Source organism: Apteryx rowi, unplaced genomic scaffold (genome assembly GCF_003343035.1).
Source record: "Apteryx rowi isolate R43461 unplaced genomic scaffold, aptRow1 scaffold_163, whole genome shotgun sequence".
Lineage (NCBI taxonomy): Eukaryota > Metazoa > Chordata > Aves > Apterygiformes > Apterygidae > Apteryx > Apteryx rowi.
The window spans coordinates 1,069,275-1,087,404 of NW_020447897.1; the positions used below are offsets into that span (position 1 = coordinate 1,069,275).

The window sequence follows — 18,130 nt, forward strand, 5'->3', positions numbered from 1 at the left end:
TGGTAGTTCAACATTGATTGTCTCAGTATAGTGAGTGTAACTTTTTCCCAGTGCTTGGGTTGGCTAAGCAAAGCGTCTTCACAATCAGCCTGATAAAACTAGTACAACTTCTCCTTTTTCTCACCMACTTTCTTCTCCCTACTGATCTACCTTTCCTTGTACTCCTTTGACAGTCTGTGGGTTCCAGTATTTCTAATTATTGGGCCCTTCAGTCTTTCTGTCCCCAACATTTATGAAAAGCTCATAACTGTAAAATGAGGTTTGACTGATCCTATTTAAAATCAGTGCTTACCTTTTGGGAGGCTGGGGGAAGTTGGGGGGGTAATTACTGATTTTTAACCATATTTCAGTTTTGAATGAAAGAAAATTTACATTGTTGCCAACGTAGTTTGTTATAACTTAGATGAAGTTTATCAGTGCTGGCTCAAGGTGATGCTTTACTTAGTAATTGTCACATTAAATAGATATTTTACCTGAAATTTTTGTCCCAAACCAGAAATAACATACTGAAGATTAAAATTTTGATCCTATAAATATTTTAAATAGATACCTCTTTTTTTATAATATGATCTATTGCTTTGGATGAGACCATTCTTCTTTAATGGTAAGTGTGTACTTGCATTGTACTATCAATTTTGTAATCAAAATACAAGGAAAAGTCATTCATAATTTACATTATTATTATCCTTAATATACAACAAAAATAGGCACCTTGAGTTTCTATGCTAATAATTAGGCATCTATGCATAGTTTTCAAATGCAAAACAAAAAACAGTCTATCTTCTCCCAACCTCTCAAAAGGAAAACAAACTTTAGTGATGTGAAGGTGGAAACACTGATGGTTGAATATCTGGCTGAAGGATTCAGTTTCCTTATCTTGTCGAAGTTCAGTTTATCTAAGAAGAACATTTATTTGGAATTTTCTTTTTCTGAATGTCTCTGATCAATTGTTTTCTGGAGCAGACTGGGTTAACAGAGCAAGCTGTTCCCTAATTCTCTGCCTTTGACAGAATTTAACATATACTGTGCTTTAATTTAGTCCCAGGAAAATCAGCCTTGTATATCTGTTGTGGAATACTATCCAAAAAGGAAAGGAAATTCAGTGGCCTTGACCATAATGACCTTGTATTTACCTTCAGATGTTTAGTCATTGCACTATTGATAGAGTATCTTGAGTTTGTGTTATCTAATTGTCCTTGCATGCAGTATTTTGCCATTTTTCTTCTTCAGAATCTTCATCAATAGTATACTGACGTATATGCTATAGCATAGAAAGAGCTATTCTGTTATGGAGCAGGGGAAGTAGCTGTAGCGAGCCAGCAAGTGATTCAGTTGTGTGGAAGTTATAAGCAGCCCCAGACATCAAGGATCAGTGTTGAAAAACTGAACAGGAGAATTGGATTTTCAAGAGGAGGATCTTTTGGAAAAGATGAACTTCAACTTTGATCAGTCATCAGAAATAATGTGAGCAAAAATGTAAAACAAAGAGGGATAGGATTTCAGATAGAGCATAGAAGAAAGAAAATGGAATTTTTTTGGAACATCTGTGCAGGACTTGGAGGATGGTGAAGAGAGATGCTGGTGACAGTGGGTAAAAAGATGACAYTTTAGTGCTTTTAATGTTTGCTATTAGACTTCTCCAGGGTTCTTTTACTCCTTTCTTTTCTTCCAAGTCAGTAAATGGGAACTGCATTTTGTAAAGCAGTCACCTGTTGTTCAGTTTTGCATTGCTGACATGTTTTTGTTTTTGATTAACTGCTTAACAGCCTTAAAATTCCCTGTTTAGTTCCTCTTGTTTAGTTATCAATATTAGTGCCCAGATAAAATATTCTTTGTCCTAGAAGAAGTTCATACTTCAGGAAACTCTGCATTGTTGGGTTCATATTTCCGTTTGGGGTATTAGGAAGCTTTTTTGTTTGTTTGTTTACCTGTTTTTTTATACCATCCGTGGAAGCACCAAGTTGAATAATTAGCCTGTTAGCAAATCTGTTCATACGGTAAAGTTAGTTGCAAGAGCTCTGTGTTTTCTAACTTACAGGTTGGAGAGACACTGGGCATTGATGTCTGAAGGGACAGGGGCTCAAAAGGCTTAGCCTCAAAAAGGCTAAGAAGTTTTCCTTTATTATGAGGAAAATTTAATTGCAAGCAGCAGTAGGAAGGCCTGCTGTCTCAGAAGCAACTTCTTCTACTTGCCTTCTGAAAAATCCACTTATGTTTGTGCTTAGGTTGGACTTCTTTTGGGAGGAGAGAGGCTTGTTTTCTTTAATACATGGTCAATATGCTCCTTAAAATTCTGGTTCCTTGAGAAGGTTGTATGGTCTTAGGTCTTTAGCAAAAAATATACATATATCTTCATATACCTGAACGAGAACACAGCAACAAGGGTCTGGAAAGCAGAAAGATTTTGTCAGTACTGAACTTAATGTTAAGTCCTCACGCTTCCACTGGTTTCCTTGGAAATTGAAGATATCTTGTGCCTTTCGTGAGAATCTCAACCCTTTGCAAAACTGGACTCTTAAGTTTTCACAGCTCCTTCAAAATAAAAAAAGACTCCAAATTTTACTGTAGTCTTTTGTCCTGTTTCTTTATGGGAAGGGAAGTGTTAAATTTTCATTTGTATACTATTTTCCTTGACTCCCTTTCTGTTCATCTCACTAATCCACAGGCATTTGAGCATGGGAGATGTCTGTGTTGTGTCTTGCACTCTTGCGCAACGTGTCATCTGTTAGGAGCCAGGAGATTTGCGTCTGGGATTTGTAAAAATTATTTTACCGGTAACTTTTTGGTGTAGCACTTCAGACCTACCATAGTAAGTTTTTCTAGCAAAGAGCTCAGGCAGATGAATTAGTTTAATAAATATTTTGCCATTCATATACACACATATTTGTATGTGTCTAGATATGTGCATAGAGGTTTAATGTCTCTGATGATATTTGATTTACATGAAGTAGTTTTAAGCTATCTTTTGAGTCAGTATAAATTGTAAGTTTGGTATTAAATATTACTGTTTATATCCAAGAGGTAAATTCGCTGTTTGAGAACTAATGTTAGTTAGGTATCACATTAACAACATTTTTAGTCTGCTGTTTGTGTAATGCTGGTTTTCTAGTGCTGACACTAAAGCTTTAATTTAAGGAAAATTGAGTTTACATGCATTCACATAAACTTTGAAAGCTAAGTATAGTTATCAATTTATGCATTGCTAGCCAAGTAATGAGTTTCTTTTAATATTCATTTGCTAATATACAGTATGCTAAAATTAATTTGCTGTCTACTAGTCACTAATTTGAGGAGTACAAAACTATATGTTAGTGTTCTGTTTTCTTAATTTTATTTTTCATTTTTACTACATTCATAAATGTAGTATTAAAAAATTCTTTATGCTTTACCTTTTCTCTCCCTTTTTTTTCACAAAATAGCATATACCCCAAGCAAGGATTATATGCAGTATTCTCAAATGAAATGTTAGTACTCTTTGGTGACAACACTGTTATTGGCGGGGAGAGAGGGAATTTGGCAAGAAAACAGAAATATAAATACATTCTAATTGAGTGAATACTGATTTTTCTGAAGGAAAACTCATCAAAATCATCTCTCTTAATTTTTTTATTTCTTTTCAATTTGAGTAGTTTGACAGTTTCAATAACTGAAACCTGATCTGTTCACTACAGAGCAATAACAATTTTTTTTCTGTAATAAACATATTTTTAAATGCCTGCAATCTGTTTTAGTTTTAAAAACATACATGAAATTATCTAATTTTGCTGTTGTAATTAGAATGCTAACAAGAATCAATAACTGCCCAGCAAAAAATCTAATTTGGATGCCTGGAATAATAAGGGGAGAAATATGATAAGTAGTTGTCAATATTAAAGCCGGCTGAAGGAAGAAGGCTTCGGGCCTTGCAGTAGGTAGAATGAAACAGCAGATTTGAGTATCCACAATCCTTTCAGTATTAAATTTTCAGTAAAATAAAATTACTCGTATATGAAAACATAGCCTTTCCCCAGCTCTCTTTTTTTTCCTGATCAGCTGATGAAGAGACTAGCAGCTCGCTGCTTTGCTGGCTTGTTAATTTTATCCCCACTAACTGTGATTTCCGATAGCCGGCCTGCTGATAGTGGTAAGGTAAATATCCTTTTTCATTGCCGTCTTGAAGATTCAGTAGAACTACATCACAGGCATGTGTAGGTGTGTAACACATCAAAAGCCGGTGTTCTCCGTATTTCTGTGTACAACTGAGTGCTTAAGGAGAGCAGTGACATTAACTGTTGACAGCCTTGCATGCTGTATTTATTATTAGTATTTCTAGCTTCCAAGGTTTGCAGAGAAATTTCCTTTTCTTAATCTTCGCTAGCTGCAGTGGTGTATAGTGGGTGTCCTGCTTTAGCCAAATGAATATTAATGAATTTGTGTGCAGATTTTTTTTTCCTTCCTTTCTCCTCCTAACTCATCAGATCTCAAGCCTCCTTCATAGTGGTTATCTGAACGCTGGGGAAGCATGATGGAAATTGTCTTTTGATTATTAAGGCCTAGTTTCAGGCTGTCCCTCAGGATTCTGTGTTCGTGTTTGTTCTGTGGATTTGCACATCGGAGAATGCATAGGAAACAGATTTTGAAATCCCACTGGTGTTTTTAACATGCCAGGTTGTTTTGTGTTGTGCACCAGGTTTTTTCACAAAATGTTTTTCAAGAGACATTGTACACTATTGAAAGAAATTATGTCTGGGCTGTAATCACTCTTTTTATATAGATTGTTATACTCACATGATCATAAATATTAGCCATGTTTGGTGCTGTGGAGAAATGAAGGTAATTGCCTTATGATTAGAGCTCTTTCAGCTACGAGAAAGGATTGATTAGCATTTGCATGTACTCAAGGCAATATTGAGAGGCAAAAGGGACAAATATCAACATCAGTTACGTTCTGAGAAAGCATTAATCAGAAAGTCTGATTTTAAGATTTTTAGGGTTTTTTTTTCTTTTTAATATCAGTTCTCTTATTACCCAGTATTTTTTTTTCTTTTGTTGGTTTTCCCAAAACAAGAAAAGTTCAGCTTCTTGGTTTATCACATGGATCTGATAGTCAGTGTATGAACAGATTCCCTTTATTCCTAGTTTTGTTTTTGTAGAGATTTTATTGTCCCTCCGCATAGTGCTGCTGGGTCTGGTTAAAAGTGCGCGTTTGCAGGTAATTAAAACTAGTGTTCGTTGTTTGTGACTGTGTGCGGGTTTTTTCTTTTTTTCATCCCATGAGTGCCTTTTACTGTAAAACGCTGTATTGTCAGTGCTTCTGCCTCTTTGTTAGTTGCTATTCTGAAAGAAAATTATAGATTTTAGAGATGATTTTGAAGGTTAGGTGATTTGTAAGTCACTTCAACTATTTGGAAGAGAAGCTGAGTCTACTGTGTTGCCACATAAATTGTCCGTGTGTTTGTGTTCAAAAAGAACTGTATGTGATCTCTTACTGGAAGCCAAGCACAGTGTAGACTATCCTATTTGAAAGCATGCACATCAACATTGTATTTTGCTTGTATCTACATCCTCGAGAACTGCCTCTGATGTCAACAAATTAGTGTTTCTTGTATACTTTCTGACACGGTACCACAGGCCCACATTGTGTATGAAATTGTGACCTGGTGTGGAATTTAAGGTTCCAAAGAATATGCCTCTGTTTAGGTGGTAGTGGGATTCCAAGAACTAATTAAAATTTAGTGGTTCTTTGATTGCCAGCACCTCAATTTTTTGTTGAACTCTTATTTGTAAATAAACTGAGCATTTAGAGTTGAATTATCTACATCCTGTTGGGTTGTGTTTTTGTTGTTTTCAAATACAGCTTGTTATTTCTCTCTGCAGTATTTCTTTTGTTTAAAAATACTATTTTTTGAATCCATGGTCGTCAGGCAATTGAAGACGGCAATTTGGAAGAAATGGAAGAGGAAGTCCGGCTTAAAAAACGGAAGAGACGAAGAAATGTGGATAAGGATTCTGGGAAAGAAGATGGAGAGAAAGCAAAGAAAAGAAGAGGCAGACCTCCTGCAGAGAAGTTGTCACCCAACCCACCCAAACTGACAAAACAGATGAACGCTATTATTGATACTGTGATAAACTACAAGGACAGGTAAGCTCATATTGTTTTCCTTCCTCCCTTCCTCCCTCCCTCCTCCCTCTTCCCTCCCTCTCCCTCCCTCCCCCCTCCTCCCTCCCTCTTCCTCCCTCCCTCCCCCTCTCCCTCCCTTTCTCTCTCTCTCTCTCTCTCCCCTTTCCTTGCCCCTCTTGCCCCCCTCTTCCATTTCATCCAATTTTTGTCATTTGCTTGTGGCCCAGGTAATTCAAATCTGATCTGACTGCAATGTAAGTACTATGATATTATGCAGTGAAAAGGGGTACCATTCCCTCTGCCAGAAACTGAGTTTTTTGAGAGATACAATTGGTTCCCACTGTAAAAAGTATATGGAGCCTTAATTTGTTAGGGACTAAAAAACGTGTCTTATATTGAGCTCTTGAACAGAATGAATTAGAGGAGTTCCAAGTTCTTGTATTCTGATTTGTGTGAACTAGCATCAAATCACTTGATCCTGTTAAGGCTAGGACAGCACAGAATTGCTAATTTAGGCTCCAGAGAACTTCAATATCTAAAAAAAAAAAAATTGGTGGTTAAGGATGCTTTAATGTTAGAGGAACATTCTGAGGATTTGCAGCTTTAGAATTAAGTGAGTTTTAGGCATCTGAACCTTTTCGTTTTGGTGGGGGATTTTGTTTGTTCAATTCTGGGCTTCTATGTGTGTGAAGGCAATTGGGACAAGTACAGAGAGGGATAGGTTAATTGGAAGGAAAGTAGGCCATGCACTTCATTTGGGGAAAAAAGGGTTTTCTCAAGTATTTAGTATCTGAATGCTTGAAATCATTCTTATCTTTAACATAAATTTTCAGTTCTAATAAATGTTTCATCTCTACTTTAGCCCTCCGAACCTTATTATAATCTAGACCACAGAGGGTAGGTTTTGTCCTGAAAGGTGAGCAGGTGGTACTAATCCAAAAGTCTTACTGGCTCTGTCCTGAGTTACTTTGACAAAAGCAAATCTAAGTTCTTTAATAAATTTTATTACAGTTAATAAACCAGGAGAAAGAAAATCAAAAGAATACATCGCTAAGACTTAACTATGAAATATTTGTGAAGACTTAACTATGCAAAATTTGTGATTTCTCTTATGTTTCCCCTTGCATTTGAGAACAACTCCTGATAAGTACTTACAGAACCACTTCCCTGTTCTGTTTAAAATCTTTCTTTTAAAAAATTCCTCTTTGCATGGTGCTCACAAAAGCCATGGGTACAAGTTGGCTGCTTATGTGTAGAGACTCTGTGTAATGTTGACAAGAGGAAGCAGTCTCCATGTACCTTGTCAGCTGTTCTCTTGTCTTTGACTTCTGTTGTAGATATTTTTGGACCTGTACAACCTTTTCCTTCCTTCCTTGAAAAAGTATCCAAAAAAATGAGCTGTGTTGCCTATATTTAGAAAATCTAGAGGCTACAATAATACAGGTAGTAAGCACTGCTGGACTGAAGTTTTAATTATGCAATTATTAAATTAAAGTAAAAATAAGACTTAGATAAATTAGTAACATTCAGATGAGTGTTCAGTGTGGTGAAAGGCAGCATATAGTTCTTTTAAGTCCTATAGAAGGAAATTCAGAGCTAGATATCCAGCTAGTTGTAAACCTTAGGTAAAGAGCTTTATCCAAGACACTGCAAGTTAACATTGAGGTCAAACTCCTATTTATTTCTGTCATGTCCTCAGTACAAATTCAAGCTTTCTCCTTTGATTTCCCTATATTATGTTGTGTTATATAGCAGCTCTCATATTTCCCTTCCTTCCTATCCTACTTGCCAACACAAGTGCTGATTCTAATGAGACGTTCCAGTAATCAGAAGTTTGGTAGTTCTCACAGAGCAATTTATAGATACCAGCTTAGTTTCTCTGAGTTTTTCTACAGGACTAGAAACATGCTTACTGAAGGAGAGAAAAACTTAAGTGTTTATGCTGGTATTTGAGTTTTCTGGCAGTCTGTTTCCTGGAATTTTCATACCTGGGGAGTCTTCCATGTAATAACAACAAAATAATAAAGGAGAAAAAGGAAAAAAATACAAGGCAGTGTTTAAATGTTTAGTTTTAAATGTATGCACTCCTTTGATGTGAGAGCTGTTGGGGTCCTTGTCAAGTTCACACTACTGGATTCTTGCAGGCTGCTGTGCTTTGGATTCTAGTATTGGGTTATGTGCTTTAAGCTGTTCTTTGAATGGATAGGCATGTCTTGATATCTTCGTATGTATCTTCTTTTACCTTGAAACAAAAAGTCATGCCTTTTTTTTGCAGAACTGTGGAATCGGTGCTCCAAATCACTAAGCAGTGAAAAAGCTTGTTGTATTCACTGCTACACTGTTAAACTGCACCTGTGCTCTAAGTGGCCATATCTTAAATCATACCACAAAACTTATTATCAACTGCAGATACAGAGCAGTACTGCAGATGCAGAGCAGTTTCCCTTTTTCTTCTGCATTGATTTGCCAATAGCAAAGGTTATGGAGCTGTGTGTATTCAAAAAATCAAAACAAAACAAATAAAAAGTTCAGAATTTAAAACTGTGCCCTTAGYTACTACTTTAAATTATAATGATGTGCTTGTAACTGACTTTGAAAATCCCTGAGGACAGAGAAGCTGTGTGCCCGTTTGTAGACAAAATACCTTTTGGAGGGGTGTGAGAAGGACAGTAGATGTTCTGTTTTTTTCTTGCATCTATGTCAAGATGAATTTTTGCTCATTTAGCGACTGGAACAGAAATAGTGTGTTTGCAGCCACGCTCTGGGAACAAGATTCACAAATTATCTCATGTTAATACGTTGTCAAACTCTTTTTGGAAGGAATTGGCCAAAGGCAACAGAAAATCTCCTGGTTTGAAACACCATGTGTGAAATATTCACTCTTACTAAAAGTATGCAGAATACCAGGTAGAAAAGATATTCAGCTTTATAACCACAAAAGTAAATAATGGAGTACAGAAAAACTTTTCTATAACAATATTTGTTATTTAATTTAGACCTCATTTATAGCCACATATCTGACAATATGTGAAGAGAGTTAAAAGTGCTAAAGGGACATATGAAAAACAAGGGCTCCCATCTCCAAAAGCATTAAATGGATTCCTTTCGTTTTTCTCCCTTACTGTCTACCAACTGTTGACTGCTTTTAGTTTTGTGTGGTGGGCAGGGGTGTTTTTATGTTACTTTTTTCTCTTTATGAATTAAAAAAGCCTAGGCTTCATCTGTGGTGGCTTAGAATGGAGAATAAATCTGGAACGAAGCAGAAGTAAGATAGGAAAGGTGGTCGAAATCCTCTGACTTCAAGGGAGAAACATCCCAAGTAAGTTTATGACAGAGAAAGAGAGTTTTAGTTGTTTTTGTATTATGTTAGCTTTTATACCTCCATCTTTTTGCTGACATAGCATTTGCCAAAAGGAAATGTGACTGTGGAAAACAACTTCAGATTAAGTGATCAAGTTTCTTCACTGTAAGTTAAATGGAAAGGTTGAGAAAATAATAAAAGAGCAAGCTTTGATAAATTAAGGAAAGTAGCTCCGTAATCGAGGAACTCAGAAATTTGAGTATTGGTGAGGTCTGGAATTTCTTAAAGTAGAACTAAAATTATGTGACGTTTTTATCTCAAGGAAGACAACAATCTTGTGGGGAAATCTTGAAAATAATCTTGTTAAGGCTTCCACTCTAACTGAATAAAACAGAATAAGAATAAAGCCTATTTCCTAGGAAGAATGGGGAAGTCTGAGCCAACTTCAAAATTATATCTTAAAGAGAAAAAAGTGTAGTGAGCAAGTGAGAATTACCAAAAATCAACTGAATTAAAACTTGAATATTAAACATTCAGAAAAAGGTTCTTAATTCGTAATAATAAAAAGAGAGTTAGGAAAGATGCAGGGCGAGTGTATAGTAAGGATGGCATAAACATTAAATAAAGTTTACATATTTATAACTCCAAAGTTAAATGAAAACTAAATTTAGTTTTCAATAAGGATGATGTTGTTGGACATGAAGACAGAGGAAGGATTGATGGTGCAGTGTTGCTAGTGAGAATATGGATAATAAAATTACCAAGAGGAATGCGGAATTCAAAGTGATACAAATCTCAGGATTTTGAAAGAACTGAGTTAGCTGGTTATCTAATAGCCAGATTCATCATGCCAGACTAATTTGTTAACTGATTTTTTAGCCAAGGAAGGATATTTCATCAAAGGAAAGAGGATAAATTTCATAAGACTGATTTTTGTAAAGCATTTGTTGGGGTACCACAGGAAAATTATTACTTAAGATGAAAGAAAGAGGAGATTATTGCTAAATTGTCTAATCTGAATGAGAACAGGATAAAGGTGTAACTAAAGGCAGTATTTAAAAAGGAAGCTTTAAACTGGAAGGACCACTGAAATTCTTGAAGGACTGGTGTTGGGATAGACTGTAAAATGTTAATGATATTTGTAAAAAATTAGGAGTATCATAGAGTATAAAGTTTAAAAATTAAGTATCAAAAGCAATAGGGGTATTCTGATGGAGAACTTAACACAGTTATGTCTGGAATAAAAGAACTGGCATAAAATTCAGTAGCTAGATATTCAGAATGCATTATAAAGTACTTATGGTCTAAAAATAGGAAACTTTTTTCTGATTTGGAAGCTCCTGATTTGAAAATGACAAAAAGAAAGATCCAGGCAAAGTAACTGATTGAAGGATATATACAAGCCTCAGTATTGTCCAACCGCAAAAGCGATGTACCTGGCCGTTCACAGTGCTGCCAGTGCAGACAAAGAAATACTGATGCCATGGTACATGACGCAATTAAAGCTTCTGGATTGCTGTATAAAGCTTCTGAATACTTGCCTGTTCAAGAAGGGCAAGTTTAAATTGGAACAAGTGTAAATAATGAGTTGAATGATAAGTAGCATTGGAGAGTCTTGCATGAGGAAACAGGTTGGTTTGTTTATCCTAACACAACACAGTCTGAGGRGGAAGATGATTGCTCTCAGTAAATTTTTTTGGGAAAGAAGGGTAGCATAAACTGTAGAACTCTTTAGTATACAGGATGGTGATCACAAGGTCGCATGAGTGTAACCAGTCATGAATAAATATAACTTGGTAACTGAAATAGTTCTGGAGCATCTTTCCATATAGAATAGTGGATCAGAAATATCTAACTAAATTTGGGACAGGGCGTTCCTTTATTAAAAAGCTGATGTTACATGATGAATACCCAGGTTCTAGATTCAAGGACCTGGAGGCCTTTCCAGTTTCCTTGTTGCAAGAGGATCCTAATTCTCCAATGTGAAGTATGTGTTAATGTAAAGTTGTTTCCATAAATGTGTGCGTATCCTTRCATATATCAGCTTTATAGTCCTTGCCTTCTTATGAGTTGATTTGCAGCCTTTTATGACAGAAGTTCAGAAACAGGTTCTGAGGAGAGAATTGTTGCAGAGGCATTGAGATGGATTTCCATTTTGCTTTTCTCCCACTCACTGCTAAAGAGTCCCAGAGAGAGCTGACTGTGCAGCACTCTAAAGCTGGGTGGTTAGTATGTGTTAGTTTTGGTATTGTCACTAAAATTAGAGCTGAAATTTGCTACAAGTAAATTAATATGAACATTCTTACCGTTATAGCTTCAAGGTCAGTACCTCAAGAATTAAAGATACCTGTGCATCAGTAAACTTGTTTCCTTGTATATATGCCTATGATGAGCTGTTATAGGCAAATTTCATGTTCCCTTTCTCTCTGTGACCCTGAAGGCCAAACAAGGGAAATACCAGCGTTGCTCTGGACTGTTGGCTAGCGGAAGTCTGCTCAGTTGCTCCATGGGTATGGCTTTTGCCCAGCCTGAGCAGCATGAGAAGTTAAGAGATACTTCATCGTAGCTATTGAGACAAAAGGGTTAGTGTTTTGCTGTTAATCTCCACTGAATATATACAAACTAGCTTTTCTCAGTCCTATAAGGAGACTGAAATCAATCAAGGAAAGGGACAAGGTTTAACAGAGGAGCACTTATGTAAAGGAAAACCCACTCCCCTTATATAATGTTGCTTCCCTGCTTTAAGCAGGGACTAAGCAGGCCTGCATTAAAAAAACCTAAGGAGATAATTTTACAAAGTTACAAAAAATGGAAAATATTAGGAAACTGTATTTATTAGCACCTCTAGTAACAGTGCTTCTTCTGGCTACACTGTTGTTACTGGGGTCTCTGAGCCTGAATTCTGTCACCAACTCAACTAAGTGGGATATTACTTGTTTTTTGATACTCGTAAGCCCAACTTATATGTGCCCTCTGTGTCAGTTAGAGTTACAGTCACAAGTGTGAGAAAAACTTGCATTTAATTCTCACATTTTTAGGCATATGCATCATCTTTGCAGACTCCATTTGCATAATACTACTGTATTTTAATTTGGGATTTTCTTGCAATTGTTTTTGCACTTTAACCAATATTTAGATGCCCTTGTACCTGTTGCACCTTGTTTTGGTCTTGCCCTGCAAAACACCTGTTTAGAAGAAAAAGAGTCAAAATGCATCAGTCTGTCACTTCTGGCACTCTTTTTTCAGTTCTCATCCTCACTTTCAACCTGTCTTTCATTCCATCTGAAATCAGGAGTCCCCAAAGAAAAGAGTAGTGTAGACATTAATGTGTAAGTCTTATGTTTTCAGAAAGCAAAGTTAGTCTGTATGTCCAGTTTAATTCTTTTAGCCTTTTGAAAGCAAGAACAATTTTACTAGAGAAAAAAAAAGTTTTTTTTCTGAAAAAGGAGTTTATATGTGAAATGAGAATATGCTTGAGCTCCAGCTGCTCTTTTTGCATCATGCACATTCAAGCTTAGTCCTCCAAACTATCCTTTTCCTGAGTGTGTTCCCTTAGTTTTGATTTCAGGGGAAGTCAAGCTCTAAGTCTAGCTTCCTCGGGAGTTACCTTTCCTGACTGTAGGAGTTAAGTTGAGAAGAAGAATGATACATTATACGCAGTGGTCCTCCAGCTTTCCTGTGAATTCACTGTGCTGTTCTGTCTTGCACCAGGGTTTGTTATTTAATGTCTAGATGCCAGTTCGCTCCACCAGCTACTTTGCATTAGCTTTGTTAGACAGCATCAGTTTACTTCTTCAAGAGCCTGTGACCCCAACAGCTCTATTGCATAAAGTGATTTGCTTCCGTGATGCACCTGCTTTTTGCTTAGCTCATGAGGCTTAGATGTAGTGAGTTGCATGGTGTACGTGTTAGCTTCACAAAGACTCYGTTTAGAGAGTGGTTATTAACCACATTTTATAAGGCTGATAAGTTGGAGGGCAGGGTTGTTGTGTCCTGCCCATGCTTCCTGCTTGAGCAGGAGGCTTTCCCTGTCTGCGATGTTTAGTATTTTGATCACTGCATCATTAGAGCTAAAATGTTGAAATTAATGCCCATAGTATCCTAATATTGTCAGGGCATAGCTCAGGGAAATTTGTACATGAAAATAATTTCATTCAGACTTTTTCAGCTGTTTCTTCAAGTCACCAGTTTTCAGCTGTGTTATAAAATGGTGAGTAATATAATTATCTGTTAGTAATTTAACTAGCAGTTAATCCTTTCAATGGGTACTCTTAAGTCTTCAGACATGCAGAGCAAATAATTCTTGGTTATAACCAAGTCAGAGTTGTAGAGTATTATAGCCTTATGTCAAAACCAGAAATTACTATTTCTACCCATTTCCATTTCAGTAATAGGGAAAGGTCCACCATATGTTACTGAAGTCAATTGCAAAAAGGAAGAAATATTTAAATACATTTGGAAAAAAAAAAMAAACTCCTTACTTATTAATTAATTATTGATTAGTCCTGAAGTTGTTAAATGCAGAGGAACCATACTGTGAAAGCTTGTTTAACCCCTCCCCCGCTTTGTAAAGAACGTGGCTGTAAATTGCACTTGAGGAGCTGTGATTTGCCCACTAGTTTTGTTTGTGAGCACGCAGGAGTTTTCTACAAAAATAATTTCAGTGTTTGTTAAGTATGAAATTTGCCAAAGAAAGGTGAACACCTTGCAGTTTCGGCTTCAGAGTTGTCTTTGCTTTTTTGTTCCATTGGTTTCAAATACCTGAAGAAGAAGGGTGTTTGACAGCAGATCAGTGACAGTTTTCTTCTGGCCATACACTTCCAAGGCACCAAAAAAAAAAAGCCTACAAATTAGGCCTATTTTTTTCCTGTATTTTTTCCACTGAAGATAATACTGGCTGTATAACAGGTATATATGCTTGTAGGTACCTTGTAAGCAGTTATGCAAGATTAATTTCTTGTTGAGGATACAGATACTTTCCTTCAAAGCAAAAATCTCTTAAAAAGGAGTAGTAATCTGGAATGAGTTCTAACCTATACACTATGTAATTATTCATGCATGAGCACACATAAGACTAAAATAGAGCTAATGCAGTAGTAGTGAACTGTCACTCATAGTTCTTTCACAGTCAGCTCTTCATTTATTCTGGTCCTTCTTCCCTTCAGCATGTATCCTAGTTGCTAGGCAACTGTGATTTTACTGCGCATGCTTTTTATGTGGTAGTTGTTGTGGTTATTATTTTTTAATTACAAAAGTGAGGAAAAGGATTAAAATCAGAGTTGCATTAGTAATTGCTAATTTGCTCCTTTGGTACCCACAACACAGTGACTGGAATTATTTGAGAAAAGATCATATTAATTTATGGTATAGATACCCATGTACAAAGGGAACAGAAGATAACATTTCTTTGTGAGAGAAGGTTCTATAAAAATGGTAAAACAATAACAAGTTATTGATCTGTGTAGAAAAGATCAGATTATAGTCTTCTGTCTGTTGCATATTTCATGCCCTTAATGCTTTTTCTTTCACAACCTTAAATGATTTTCAGTGATTAATGATACCAAGCAAAAGCTTGCAGTTTTTTTAAAGCATTTTTGTTTTAATATGTGTGAACAAGCCTCAGTTGGCTAGAATTCTAACTCAAAGAATAGGATATAGCTTTTAAATAACTTATTACTGTTATTTTTAATATAATATAAAATTTAAGGATGTGTGTGTATATATATATTCATATAGTTTTATGTATATATGTTTATATGTATATACACACACATACRTAACTTTTTATCTCATTATTATATGTATGTAGTCATCAGGAGCTTTTTTAATAAGACGAATGTGCTTATAAGGTTTAAAATTTGATTACAATTAGGAGATAGTTAGTAACTGTTTCCTTTTATACTTAAATAATAAGATCATTGGTAGTTCTACTTGTTGTTAGACTCCAAAGTATAACTGAGGCCACACCAGCATCAGAGCAGTTTAGTATTTCTCTTTGGACTCAGTCTTTTTCTTCTCAAATAGACATGTCTGTTAGAAGAAGGCTGCTGAAGTTTTAAACATAGCAGTGATAATTCAGTTCTTCTGCATAGCAAATTGAAAATGCATACTGCGCAAAGAGTTTTGAATATAATTTTTTGCACTTTTTAAAGGATTAGCTTACATCTACATCATATATGTGCATATTGCACAGATTTCTATTAAAAGAACATTAGTATGTTTGCCAAGTCAAGCACTCAGAAAACAGGATGTGGCAGAGAAAAGATGCAAATCTAATGTGATTCCCTCAGGAGCATGCATTACAATATGGTCTGTAAAGGCATAACAGTGTACTGCTTTGCTTTGTTTTGATGTACTTTGTTTTGCTTTGCTTTGGTTTTCCACAGGACATATTTCTTGTAAGCACAAGATGGACACTGATAACTTAATGAAAGGCTAAATTCCTCCTGGGCTTCTTTATGGCGCTCTTCAGTATAAAGTGTCTGAATGTTTTGCAAATATGTAGCTGATTTTTCACAACACCTCTACAAGCATTATTCTCATTTTACAAATGAAGAATAGATACCATTTGGGCAGTGGAGATCTGATTTTTCAGGGTACTGACGGTCCTCTGTGTTCTGAAACAACTTTCACTGACCTCAGTTGCAGCTGTGAGTGCTCAACATTTCCCTTTATTAACAAAAAAGATAGTCTTCAATTTACAGAAAAGGAGGAACGCTTTCAATATAAAAACTGTGTAGTATGTTTTAATGCATTGCTTTTGTTTGTGACTTCCTGTTTTTCTCTGAGAGGACAGTCTGAGATGAAAACAAGTTTTGTCTCATGTCATGACATTGTCTCTCTCACAGATTATTGATGAGATTGGTGCCTTTGAACACCTCTACTTTGACAGGGGAAGTGGGAAAGCAATGAATTGGTATCTCCTGTGTGAATCATTACTAAAGAGAATAAGAGGCACAGTGGCCTGACAGTTTTACGATTATTTGCTGGCAATAGAAGAATAGTAAGAATTGGGAGGACATTCATCTGGCCATTTTATAATTTCCTGTATTTCAGTATCAAGATGCTTCTCAAGTAAATTAGATCTGTCTGGGGAAGTTGCTAGTAAACTTTCTGGAGTCTAACTATTTTTTTCATGTGTGGTGCAGGTGGTCTGGCCTTGACAACAGCTTGGGTGGATCTAGGTTCAGAACACTTCAGTCTCTCCTTCTCTGATGGAGATGTTCAGTCAGCCTTCTTATCTCACTATGCAGCAGCAACAGCCAGAAGTGTGTTCCCACACCTGCCATAATCTAGGAGGCAACCTGGCAGTTACTGCTAAGCAGGGGAAGGGAGCGGCTACTGCTGCTGCAAGTCAGACCAAAGTTATCAGAGTGAGGCAGAAGCATGTGGCTTCTAGGTTTGCAGTGGAAGGAAAAATACTCTAGATGCAAGGTTTGCCCCACAGGATATTGGTTGGACAACACTCAGTAGAAAGCTATGCTTAGAACATTTATACTATTGTCCTTCTCTCTGATGCAAGCTGTATAAGGAGCAGAAGTTTCCCAGGACTAAACCAAAAATATTAAGAAATCTTGGATTAGGTGAGCAACAGCTGCATAGGAAATGAGGAAACTCTTTTTATTCCTTATTGTTCACTGGCCTGCCAGGTCCATTGTCAAAATAGTATCCCTTCAAATTCTGATGCCATCTCAGACATTAAGAGATGTCCAAGTTAGAGAAGGCATTCATGACATTCGTAAAGGACAGAGCTATCCTGTGCTTTTTATCGTCTTCTTCCTCCATGATAGAATTGCCTTGGTTATCCTTTGATTCAGCATTAGTTCAGTGTGTCCTGTGAGATTCCCTGCAATTGCAATGTCACTGTTGGAGGGTGGTTGCAAAACAGAAGCTCAGGTGGAGAGCCAGGACTTGGCAGCAGCCTTCACTTTGCCCAACTCCTGTGAAGGTTTTGTATATTTGAATTACCATCCAGAGATGGAAGTGAGAAAACAGACTGATTTGGAGTAAGTTGTGAGAAAAGGAAATATGTGGTTGTGGGCTGGGAAATGCTTATGAATGCTGTCTATTTGCAATGGAGTACAGTTCCTCTCTTCCTAAAGTGCTTTCTTCTGCTACCTTGTCTGTGAGATAAATGGCAAAAAAATGCCTAAATGCCTAACGGCCATCAACAGATGTGTTTCTCCAGATACCTTACAGTCATCTGTTATTCAGGAAGCCCCAAATGAGAAGATAAAAACCTCTCAATTTGGAAGTTTTAAAAAAGCTGCTAATAAAGGATGGGCAATGGGAAATCTGGAAGTCTTAGATTCTATTTGTAAATCATAGGAAATGTTCTTAGAATATGAAAGGATTTTAGATAACCTGTTACTTTATTTAGGCTGATTGAAGAAATGCAAACTGCTCTACAGATTTTCCGCATGCAGTTACAATGATCTTCCCAGAAACCTAACATTTAGTAATGGAAGTTAATGATGTTATTTATTATAACACCTAGTTATTCTGATTGCAAGCAGCATCTGGTTGGGAACCAGTATGAACAAGTAGTTTGCTATGACCAGGAGCTGAAATAATAGCTATAAAATGACAAAGCAGAATATAAACTTAGAGTGATAAGGAAGATAGTTGTTAAAAATTATATAACAAAATGAAGAAAAGGATAAGACTGCACTTGGACAAAACACTGCAGAATTCAAATTCCAATCCTATGCTATAATGACTGTGATGTA

General features: G+C 36.4%; 1 protein-coding gene across 7 annotated transcripts in view; it reads left to right on the forward strand.

Annotated features, from left to right (window-relative positions):
* SMARCA2 (SWI/SNF related, matrix associated, actin dependent regulator of chromatin, subfamily a, member 2) overlaps positions 1 to 18,130 on the forward strand; it is a 124,087-nt gene that overhangs the window by 98,560 nt on the left and 7,397 nt on the right. For 6 of the 7 annotated variants that reach the window (XM_026059974.1, XM_026059977.1, XM_026059978.1 and 3 more), the window contains one exon: positions 5,904 to 6,121. In XM_026059974.1, the coding sequence (XP_025915759.1) occupies positions 5,904 to 6,121 (218 nt within the window). Of the gene's footprint in view, positions 1 to 5,903; positions 6,122 to 9,309; positions 9,420 to 18,130 lie in introns of all 7 variants that reach the window. The other variant, XM_026059980.1, reaches the window with a different exon arrangement.